This window comes from Abrus precatorius, unplaced genomic scaffold, assembly GCF_003935025.1.
Source record: "Abrus precatorius isolate BTA unplaced genomic scaffold, Abrus_2018 Scaffold3, whole genome shotgun sequence".
Taxonomy (NCBI): Eukaryota; Viridiplantae; Streptophyta; class Magnoliopsida; order Fabales; family Fabaceae; genus Abrus; species Abrus precatorius.
The window spans coordinates 15,527,990-15,540,541 of NW_020874373.1; the positions used below are offsets into that span (position 1 = coordinate 15,527,990).

Sequence of the window (12,552 nt, forward strand, 5' to 3'; positions counted from 1 at the left end):
TTATTAGTATAGTAATTTTTTTAAAATTGTTGTTGATTTCATTACCTGCTCTGGGGGGACACAAGAACATGATTGGAGAGATAATTGAAGTTTAGTATTCGAATCCCATCACAAGTTCTTGAAATATAGTTTTAACTATTCCTCGTGTTGCACGAGCTTTCATTTTAAAGTGGGTAAAGTAACGTTTTATTTGTCTAGTACCTTTGCGTAGACATTCCCAAGCATGAGAAAAGAAAGGACAGAAAGTAGTGAAAAACCAATAGAGGGCTTAGAAGTTCAAACTAGGAAATTAGGGAAGCGTCAAACGGTAGATTTTCTTTCAGAAAGCCAATTACTTATAACGTGAATCCATTTCAATAAATTTGTAGCGTTAAAAACATTATATATAAAATTCATCGTTTCTACATGTCAGGAACTTTGTTCTCTTTATTTGTTCAATTTTACCTTTAATGTCTCAATACCGGTACACTACACATCCAATCACTGCGAGGTTGCTGTGCCCCTCCCTCTGTAATGGCCTGGGACCATTTCTTTTTTTTTTTTTTTTTTTGCAAAATTAATGCTCTATCATTTTGTTTTATTTTAATTTAATTATTTAATATTTTAATTTATTTTAATTTCTCTTATTTTTTTAATTATTTATTTTAATTCACTTTTCTAAATTTTAAATATTAACAAAATAAATATTTTCTATTAACTATATTTTACTGTAGCAATCAAACAAAAAAAATAAAAAGATAATAATGTTGACTATAATAATTAAGATAGAAAAACAAAAAAAAAAGAAATTAAATATAAATAATAAAAAATTATTTGATTATTGTTTTAAAGTTAGAAAAATAAAATAAAATAATAAGATGATTGTTTCAAGATAGGGTTTCTTTTGCTCGTGGAGAGAGAAAGTGATATTGTTGCTCTGATAGAGTTTTTTTTTAACCCTAGCACTTGCACGGTGGCTAAGTGATTCAAGAGCTTGATGGTCTATGGTGACTGAGAGATAGAATTCTTCCTTAGATCCCTTCTAGTGAGAAGAGCGAAGAAGATATGGATCAAGAAAAATGCTCAATCGAAGAGACTAATCTGATGGTTCGTAGTACAAAAAAAGTGAAGATGGACCAGATCTAACCACAAAAGACCAAAGTTCTTACATGCAAGATTCTAACCCTAAATCCCTTATATGCATGTTGTATAAGGATAAAGTGTTAGTTATTAATAACTATCTGATTCTAAACGATGAGGAAATAATCAAATCAGTTCTGAAAGAGCTTAATATTTTCTTGGAACCTAAAGAAATTGACCTTGATAAGACTACTGATAATATTTAGGTTCAAAATCTATGCCCAAAGCTTAAGATTCCCCTGAAGGAATATGAATCTTGGTGTAATCCCTAAAAATTAACCTTAATCATCAAACTATTGGGTAAATTCATAAGTTGTAACTTTCTTAACCAAAAGCAATATAATATTTGGAAGAAAAATGGGAACCTAAAAATTTTAGATTTGAATAATGATTTTTTCTTGGTTAAATTTGAAAACATTAAAGACTATAAATTTGTCTTATTTGAAGGTCTGTGGCTAATCTTAAATCATTATCTCCTTGTCCAACATTGGAGACTTTTTTTTAGATCTAAGAAAAATAGTATTAGGAGAATAGTTGCTTAGGTTAGAATTTCTTATCTCCCTCTTGAGTTGTATAATGGAAAATTCCTTTGATAGGTAGGTGCCTGCCTAGGGACAATGTTAAAAATTAATCCCTATACTTCCTTGTTGTCTAGGGGCAAATTTGCTAGAATTTGTATTGAATTAGACTTAAACAAGAAATCAATTCCCTCTTTCAAGGTTCTGGGTCAATAGTTCAAGGTAGAGTATGAGAGCTTACACCTAATTTGCTTTCATTGTGGTAAATATAAACATAGGATGAAAACTTGTTTAGATAATATCTTAGTTCTTAAAGAAAACATTAAATTAGAACCCACCCAACCCTAGTACCCCCATGATAGAGAATGAAGAGGGGCATATTAATTCAATAACCCAACTTGGACAAAGAGGCCAAAACACTCAAGTGAACAAGCAAACAGAGGAATAGGGGAAATTTGGCCCGTATATGCTAGCTAAGAAACCTTTGAGAAAGAAGCCTATGACTCCTAAATCTTTAGGAACATCAACCTATATTGGGAAGGGGTAAAAGGCATTCCTTAGGATCTAGATTTGAGTTATTAACTAACTTTGCACAAAATGAAGATAAAAAAATACCCCTTATTCATAACACATTAGTTAATAATTATCATGCAATAGATATTGAGGGAAGTAGTCAATCTGAATTACTTAGGTCTAAGTCTGTAGGCAGAGGTCCCTCAAAACCCAGTCCTTCATATCACCTTAAAAAAAATAATAAAACCAAATCTAAACCTAAAGTTGATAAATTAGGAAGGGATAAGGGTGTTAATCATAAAAATGAATATTCTAATCCAATTCCAACTAAGGCGAATAGTTCTAATAATGACAATCAGAGTCAAGAATAAATTATTTTCTTAATGAATAGAATGCAATAGGAAATTGGAAAAAACTTTTCTAAAAGCCATTCCATTTAAGACTTAATGGGCTTTAATCTTAAAAGTCATTGGATTCATAATGATAACTTAGTTAGTATTTCCATTGATAGACCACATGATAGGGACCCATCTATGGATATAGACTTGGAGGATAATTTGGTTAGAAAAGGATTCACATTTCCTCTTGAATTAAAGAAACTAGAATCCAGTTTGACTAGCTCCCATCTTAAATATACAACTTAAAGATTTCCTTCTTTTATGAATTATCTTTTCTAGAACTGTAAGGGATTGGGGGTAAATCCTTTGTTAGGCTTATTAATAACTTGTTAATAATGTATAATCTATATTTTCTAGTCTATTTGAACCAAGAGTCAGTATGGATAAAGATTATAAGATAATTAACAAGATTAATCTAAAAAGAAATACAAAATTGGATGTTGTTGGCTTTTTTGGAGAAATTTAATGCCTCTAAAATTCAAGTAGAATTAAAACCTTTGTAGTTTCTAATCTAAATATATGGTTCACTTAAAAATCTATAGTCATGGTCATACTAAGTGGTATTTGTTTTCAATTTATGCTAGTCCTCGAGATAATCTTAAAGACTATGATCGCTTTTAGTCAATCTATTAACAGTCCCTGGTGTGTATCTTGGGACTTTAATTCCATCCTTTATGAGAAAGAAAAATTTAGAGATAGTTTCTCCAATCTCTATCAAATCAAAAAGTTATTTGATTATTTGTTTAGTTGCAACCTACATGACTTGAGTTTTAAAGGGAGTCTTTTTACATGGCAAAGGAAAAATACTAAAGAGAGAATTGATAGAGTACTGGAAAATGAGAATTGGTGTCACTCTTTCCAAAACAGTACTATGATCCATATTCTATTGCTAAAATTTGATCATATGGGTCTCTAGCTTAGGATTGGAAATAGAGATGATTTTCATAATTATAGTAAATCTTTCAAATTTCTTGCACCCTGCCTTTCCCACCTTGATTTTCATAGTTAAGTTACAAATTCTTTGATTCTTCTCATCCTTAGGTAGATAATATTCAAAGATTCAGAACTAACATTTTTTAATGGAATAAGACTAGCTTTGGTAATATTTTTTAAATAAGAAGAAACAATTATTAAATAAAATTGAGAGAATTTCTCACAAATTAATAAATGGAGATAATCCTTTTCTAAGTAAACTAATGAAAACCCTTTGAAATGATTGTCAACAAATCTTAGATCAAGAAGAATTATTGGTACTACTATTATAGTGCTAAATGGCTCAGTCTTAGGGATAGGAATATCAAGTTCTTCCACTACGTTACTATAATTAAAAGGCAAAAGAATGTAATTGAAGCCTTAAAGGATGATTCAGGGAACTAGGAGTATAATCCTTCTAAACTCCATCTTTTGACCCTTAATTACTTCTAAAAATTATATCTTGATCCTTCCCCTATATCCTCTTCCCTAATAACCCTTTATTCCTTCCCTCCCCTTAGCGATTATGATAGACAAAGGTTCTCAACCAATATCTCTTTAGAAGAGGTCAGATCCACCCTGTTTAGTATTGGTAACTTCAAATCTACAGGTCCCAATGGGCTGCATGCTCTATTCTTTAAGAGTTAAGATTTTTTGGCTCTTTTTATTTAAATTTTGTTTATGATGTTTTAGATATCCCATCAAAATCTTAGTTGTTAATGAGATAGGAATTACTCTTATTCCTAAAATTAACAATCTTATATCCATTAAGAACTTTAGACTCATTTTCCTATGTAATGTTAGTTACAAAAACATTATCAAGATGATTGCTAACAGGTTGAGAATTGCTTTACCTAATCTTATTTATGCTAATCAATCTAGTTTTATCTCTGATAGATAGGGGATTGATAATGCCTTAACTCTACAAGAAATAATTCACTCTTTCCATAATATCAAAAGTAGGAATAGTTTTATGATTATTAAATTAGACCTAAAAACAGCTTATGACAGGCTGAGATGAAACTTTATTTTTGAAACTCTCCAGAATATTGGTCTTGACTCCTCCCTGGTTAACCTTATTTATCACTGTATTTCCTCTTCTTCTATGTTTATCAATTGGAATAATGAGGCTACTGACTCCTTTAAACCTTCTAGGGGTATTAGGTAGGGAGATCTCTTGTCTCCTTACCTTTTTGTTCCTTACATTGAGAGATTAGCTCATATTATTCAGAATAAAATTTTGAGTAAGGATTGGGTCCCTTTTGGTTTTGGCACCCAAGGTCCTAAGGTGTCTTACCTTTTCTATGCTGATGACATAATCTTAGTTGCTAAAGCTAATTTAAATCAGGCCACCATCATTAAAAATGTGCTAGATGAGTTCTGCATTGCTTCTGGCTTAAGTATCAACATGATGAATCTACTCTAGTATTTTCTAAGAATTATGACCCTTCTCTTGTCCAATCAATTAGTGAGCATTTAAATATTAAGACTTTTAACTAGATTGGTAGTTATTTAAGTATTTCTAGCCTTCATAACAAACCTTCTAGAAAGAATTTTTCTTTCCTCATTGATAAAATTAGGAAAAAGCTCTCCCTTTGACAAATGAATTTTTTATCTTTAGTTAGTAAGGTGACATTAACTCAGTCCTGTCTTATAAGTATTCTTTCCTATATTATGCAATCTTTTTTAATTCCCCTATCAGTTTGTACTAAAATCAACAATTTCTGTAAGAAGTTTATTTGATGATCTTTAAATGAGAAAAAGTGTAATTTAATTGGTTAGAAGAAAATCTGTAAGCCAAAAGTAGAAAGGGGTCTAGGACATAAAGATCTTAAGATGCTTGATAAGGCTTTCCTGATGAAATTATGTTGGAGATTAGTAACTTTCCTATCTAGCTTATGGGCCTAAATTTTGAGTCATAAGTATAGGTTTAATCAGAGCCAAACCCCTAGGTATAGGTCTGGTCAACTGCTTCTTACCTTTAGAGAAGTATCACATTTGTCTGGCCAATGTTTTCTCAGGGTCTGGGGTGGATAGTTAAGGATGGTATGTTCACTATGTAACACCCTACTGAATTTAGTTTATGCTTAAGTCATAATTACTAAATGCAGTAGTTGCATTATATTAATTAAAAATTTTGTTTATTTCATTGCTTCATTTCATATTGATTTTTTTGTAGTAAATTATCAGATGTATAAATGAGCGAAACGTTATAAAAACAAAAATAAAAGAAAATTGAATATGAAAATAATCTGGATATACATAGTAATTAATTTAACTTATAGATTTTACAAAAAGGTAACTAGATACATACATGTATATATGACACCATGATATATATATATAGTCAAGAATACATATAAAGACCACTACATACAAAAAAAAATTTTATATATAGTCAAGAATACATATAAATACCATGTAGCAAATAATAATTTTTTTTTGTTTAACAAAAAAAAAAGCACGGGTAATGTAATGTAGATAAATAAAAAAATTTATTTAAAAAGATATTTTATAAAAATAGGAAGAGTTAATATCAAAGTTTATTAAAAAAATAATTTTTTTTAAAATAACATAATATTTGAAATAAAAGAGTTAGAGAATCATTCATGTGTAAACAAAGTATTAGCACTTTCAATTAATTGTATAAATTTACTATAATTTTAAAAATATTTATTTAAACTTTTAAACTCTTATTTTTATTTTTCTTAAATAAAAATTATTTATTAAAAATATTAATTAATATTATAAAAAAGAGAAAATCATTTTAGTTCAACCGATCCAGTTCCTGCTCCTCAATAGAAAATTTAAAGTCACGTAGTCATATAAAAATTATGAAATTAGTTTGTTATTATCTAACTATGACAAAAAAAGAAAATTAATTAGACATTTAGTTTCTAATATATATTTTTTATTTATTATTATCACTAGTGTTTTTTAAAAATTTGGAATAAAATAAAATAATAAAATTATGTAAGTTCATGAATTGTTGATTTAAAGCCCAACTGGTCCAAAATTCCTTTGAATCTTATATCTTTGTTTTGTTTTATTCTTTCATTGTTTTTTTTAATTTTTTTATTATAATATTGAATTATGAAATTAAAATAGTCATGAACAATATTCATTTGATCAAAATGTGGTGCTTTCCTCTTATGAGTCAATTAATGGAAATGTTCACCCATTAGATTTTAATGAGCTTGGTCTAGTACGAGGCATGTTGGCCTTTACACTTAACGTTATCTTGTCCAAGAATTCCAAATTTGAAAGTTAATTCTATATCTAACATTTTGGTTAAAAATAAAAAATAAAAATGACGAAAAGAGGCAATCAAAAAGCTTCTCGCATCTACCAAGCAAAATCGAAAATATCAGTCTATAAGAAAGAAGTCCTTGGCCGATAGGGGATGAAGGGGCAATATCAATGAGATCAAAATGCGATGGTTGCAATGGATTTTCGTTGTTGAAGTACGGCTGTTTAACTAGTGGGAACAACATCTATGCTAAGAATGTCTTATTAAAATGTGGTCGTTGGGGTAAGTGTTAGAATAGTTGTGATGTGCAAGTTGGGTTTTTATTAGAATCTTATGGCCAGACTTGATTCACGAAGGCCATATAGCTTTGCTAGCAGTGGGGTTCGTCATCAATATATAGATCATTATATCCAGATGGCCATCAAAGGTTGAGTATAGAGCTCTTGCTCAAGCAACCTATGAAGCATATTGGATTATCTATCTTCTGAGTTTCTATATTACAATTGTACACCCAACAATTTTCGATTGTGATAATCAACTAGCCATTCACACAACAACTGATCTAGTATTTTATGAAAGGACAAAACACATAAAATTATACTGTCATATTATTCGTGACAAGGTGCAAGATGAAACCACACACCTACTTTCCATTTCCTCAAAATCTCAAATTTCAAACATTTTGACAAAATCCTTGGTTACTGGTCCTTTTAGACATCTTAAATCCAAACTTGAAATGTTAGATATCTATATTCAACTTGTGGGAAAGTGGTTGTAATAGTTAATCTTGTTAGCAAATAAATCAAGTAATAGTCATTAGTTAGTTTCTCACCAAACAAAAAAAAATTGTTACTTTTAAGGTAGTTATATTTTGTCAATGACTTGCATATTAATATTTTTTACTCTACAAAACGAAATCAACTTTTTTCTCTCCATCAAATTCATCGAAGGTTCTTTAAAGAATGTTGCTACCATTTAATAAATCTAGTAAAACTTATTTTCTAGGTAACGAGGTTGAAAAAGTTCTAATTTCACTTGACATATTTTTATAACAAATGCACTCGTAAGAAAATTAATGAATGTCCCAGATGTAATAGAATGAAGTGAAGAAAAGGAAGATGAAATAGATTAGTTTTATTTTTTAAGGAAAATAAAGGTGGTCTTCAGCATTGACATTTTCTTTCAACTCTAGAAGCTTAAATAAAATACATTAATCGGTTAAATTTAGGCAAAGATGAAATGGCTTCTATGGCAGTTCCTAGAGGCCATGCTGTTTCCACAACAGCATCCTGATATTCTATTCCTTTCGCCACTGTAATCTCTTGCGATGGATCTAGGCCTGTCAAAAAATCGTAGTATATAGTCAATGTAGAAGGACAGAATAATATGTATATTTGCCAAACATTTTTAGAAAAAATATATCAATTTCAACAATGCAAACCCACCAAATCCATCTATGAGCAACGTATACTGATATGTAAGATCCATGCATAAATATGGAAGTTTTGCTTCCTGAACAAGTGGGTATGTGGATTTGGCATCCTCGAGTGTTATTCCACATGCTTTCTTAGCTCCAGTCTTCAAATCTTCAGGATGAATTTTGGAATTGGGTTTCTTTGGATCAGCGATACCAACCTATAACAATAATAATTAAACAATGTAATTAGTATGGCTTGGAGAACAAGCAAGAGAGTTGTAATGATTAATTAAAATATTAGATACCTCTGAAGCCACGTAATAAAAAGATGAAGTAACATAAAGATTTCTTTGTCCACTTCCCTTTCCACCATCCCAAATCCCACCGAAAGTGCAATTCTGATGAGGACATGGCTCATTCACTTTGAGAGCCAGACGAACTAGCTCTCTGCATTCATCAAAATTGGAACCGGAAGTGGGGGCATAGGCCTTATAGTTCGCTCCTGAATATGTGTAGATACCTTCGAAGGATTATAAAAAATAATGTATGTTATTAGCAGGTTATAATTGTATGCAAAAATATGTAATTAAAAAATCTACGTGAACTTGGGTGCCTTACAACCTTTATTTATATTGTTAAGTGTAGAATCCAAAACTATAAAAAGGGTATGTCAAAAATGAAAATGTTTTATGTTTACCATCAAAGCCAGCTAAAATGCAAGGATTAGCAGAACCATCCGTGACCTTCAAAATCTCAGCACGAGCTGCTTCTCTGCCATAGCGCAAGTAACTGCAAAAACGATGTTAAGACCTATATTAGCCAAGGCACACTCATGTACATCAAGGAATAACTACATATGTGTCTGCGTAAATTTGAAATTGAAGTGGTAATTCTAAAAGGTTTAGTCCACAACTTTTTGCTATCAAATGCTTATATATAGTAAAGTCGAACAGTGGTAATTTATATCAAGAATCATTTGAAGGAGACCTGTGAACATAAAGGTCATATTTCTTTCCCTTGAGTACAAGCTTCTTCATGTAGGGATCCCCTCCTTCTGGTGCTTTTGGAGCAGTTTTAGCTGTGTTCCTTGAGACAGCATATGCCATTTGCACTGATCCACCTCCAAGATCAACTACTCCCACTGTTTTTGTAAACTTTTTCCCCAACTTTCCCAGTAGATAGTTGACAGCCACCTAGAGAAGATTTGGAAGATATTATAAGACAAACGAAATACTACGTACACCCGTGCGTACGTATCTCGTGAAAACACAAGAAATGAATAGAGTTAATTTTAATCATATAATTATACATAAATAATTGTCATTAATTACTATACTCAAAATCAAATTTTGATCATCTATTTAAATTATATATATTTAAGTACATTACAAACTTTTTTAAAAAAATTACATCCACTTGGCGATATCTTAGGGCTTTTTTTAGTATACGTTTGTGTATCAATAAAATAAAAGTGTTACAAACTACCCCTTAAAACTAGTATTGTCCTGTAATAAATTGCATAAAATAAATTATATGAATAGAATAAATAGGATTGTGAAATGGATTAATTCACTCGGAAAACCCAAATGTTGATTATTAAGTCAGGAAAATATTGTATTTATATAATTCTTTAATACAATATTTATATTAGAAAATTAAAAAAATATGATAAAATGGTTGATATAATAGATAAATAAAATAATTGTTATAAAAATTGATAAAAGTGTAATATAAATAAAATATAACTATTCTTATGGTTCTTATATTTTAATTTATGTGTAATTTCAGTTTCTTTAACTATAGTTGTTCATATTAAATTTTCTTATTTTTCAATTAATTGTTTAAACTGAGTCTCTCATATAAAATATTATTTAATAATTTAAAATTAATAGAAGTACATAACATTTTATTAATTTGTAAAAAAATTAAGAAAAAGTATAGAATATTAAAATAAAAAATCACAAGTATATTATATAATAAAGAATACCTTTATTTAATTATGTAATATATTTTTTTAAAAATTAGATAAAATAATTATATATCATATTTTTGTTATTAATTTTTATCACTTATTAAATAAAATTTTAGAATAAAAATTTAATTTAAAAACTATAAAAATTAAATGTGAATAGCTAAAATTAAAATAAAATAAAATACAAAACCTAAAATTATACATAAATTAAAATAGAATACAAAAACTTAAAAAAAAAATTAAATATATAAATAAATATCACTTCTAGTTAAATATTAAACAGGAGGCGGGATTTCCTGTGAATGAAACGCTGGAGATCTCTCCGTTAGTATAGTTAAAGTATTGAGGTTGAGCTAAATATAAATAAATAATATGATTTTTATTTTATTCACAATTCTTATAATATTTTTTATTATGTAGCTTGCTTTATTTTATAATTTTTCTTTTATCTACTTATTTTTATTATAAAAATTATTTTGAGAATAATATTTGCTAAAATCTTAACGTAGTAAGAAATTTTTAAAATTTTAGATCAACTTCGAGATGTGCCACCAAATGATTTTTTTTTTTCACCTAAGCAATTTGTGTCTTTTTTATTTATTTCTCCACTGCTCTTAAAATAAATAAATTGAGAAATGCAGAAATGTCATAACAAATTTATAATTTGTAAGTCATACCCACAGATAAGAACCTTCTTGCAATCCATCTATAACGCTAACTGCATCAGGTTGAACATTTAAGGTGCTTCTGTTCTTAAACATATCCCTAACCTAAAAATATGAAAATGAAAAGTTTAAACCTTAAAAGTCAAGGTATAATAATGTTAAAACGTTGAACAAAAACAAAAATAATACGCATAATTACCGCTTGCAAAATCCTTTCAGCAGCGTCCCCATCCAAAAGCCTTAATCCTGCAGTTGCCTACATTAACAACAAAATTTTGAATAGACATTATGTACTAACTATAGCCGATTAGATATTAAAACTAATACGAAGTGATAACCAATTTGACTTTCTTTATAAGATTCTAATATATACACACACTTTTCTTCACTCATCCATTTCACACTAAATAATAAAGTGTGAAGTGATTTTTATCCTTTTTTTTTTATATATCTAAACATTTATCAAATAGATTATGCTTAGTATATGCCCAAATCCACAAGGCAATTAAATTATAAATTAGATTAATATTTTAATAAGTGTTTATGAAAAATAAAATATATCACCTTTTAAAAAAAAGTTAAAATCAAGCTATATGCTATAAGTTTTATAAATAACAATCATGAGGACTTCAAACAAGGTGAGATAAGCAAATTAATTTTAGCTTTCAAAACTTATTATACTTCTTTGGTTTTTTTTTTTTTATATAAATATTTATTAATAAGTTCATGTAAACTTGACTAATTGATCACAAACATATGCAGAGATAAGAACCACCAACCCCAAGCTTAAGGGGTGTCTTGGGGTGCATATCCTCAGGGACAACACTTTCAGCTTCATCTAGAAGTGGAATCAGAGATTTTGCGGCTTGTTGAGGATTGTCCGCGTATGCACTCAAACCGGGTGTGATCTACAACGTAATAACAAAGAATGTTAGAACCAAGAAGCGAATAAATTAACTAATGATTACTATTGACATGAATTAATGAATAACTATTATGACTTGTATAAAGCAAAAGCTAGCGCCAAGCCAAAATATGTAACCTTTTTATAATGATCAAGTTCGTTGCCAATGCGAAGAAGATCTAAGTTTTGGTCAAAATGGAACACGTGAACGCGGCTTCCAGTGCTTCCAGCATCGAAGATAACAGCGTAAGAGGTAATGGGTTCTTGTTTGAGGAACATCTTACGATTAGTGAGTAGGATGTTCCCAACATTTTGGGAGGAAGAGAGTGTTGGCATTGAGAATGAGAAGAGTAGAAAAGTAACGAGGGATAGGAAACCCATGCTCTTAGTCTTTGTCACTGGACACAGCAATTTCATTTCTGAACTTCTCATATTCCACCACCTCTCTAACCTTACCAGTCAAGTAGCCACTTGCGTATTACCCATCACTCGTGTTCACAATATATAGATGTATAAAGGCAAGGTCATCATGTATTATGATATATATATATATATGTCGTTTTCGTCTTTCCTCTTAATATAAAAATAACACATCAGTCAAAAAATATAATGCTTTTCTTGCAAAAGTAATACTTCAATCTTTGAACTTAATTTTTTTTATTTATCTTTTTTTTTTAATCTCTTTTATTTATTACTTAATTTATTTTAATTCTCTAATTTTTAAATATCAATTAAACAGATATTTCTCTATTAATTACATTTTATTTGATTAGTTAACATATTTTTTCTTTTAATTATTACAGTTGTCGATATTATCATCATTA

General features: G+C 29.1%; 1 protein-coding gene across 1 annotated transcript; it reads right to left on the minus strand.

Annotated features, from left to right (window-relative positions):
* Nucleotides 1-7,966: 7,966 nt before the first annotated feature.
* On the minus strand, nt 7,967-12,186 carry LOC113861191 (nucleoside-triphosphatase-like). Its single transcript, XM_027493851.1, has 9 exons — nt 11,867-12,186; nt 11,604-11,732; nt 11,024-11,080; nt 10,837-10,929; nt 9,175-9,380; nt 8,885-8,976; nt 8,493-8,707; nt 8,216-8,405; nt 7,967-8,109 (listed from the first exon to the last, which is right to left on the minus strand). The coding sequence occupies exons 1-9, from the start codon at nt 12,158-12,160 to the stop codon at nt 7,967-7,969; spliced, it is 1,419 nt and encodes a 472-aa protein (XP_027349652.1). The 5' UTR covers nt 12,161-12,186.
* Nucleotides 12,187-12,552: the final 366 nt, after the last annotated feature.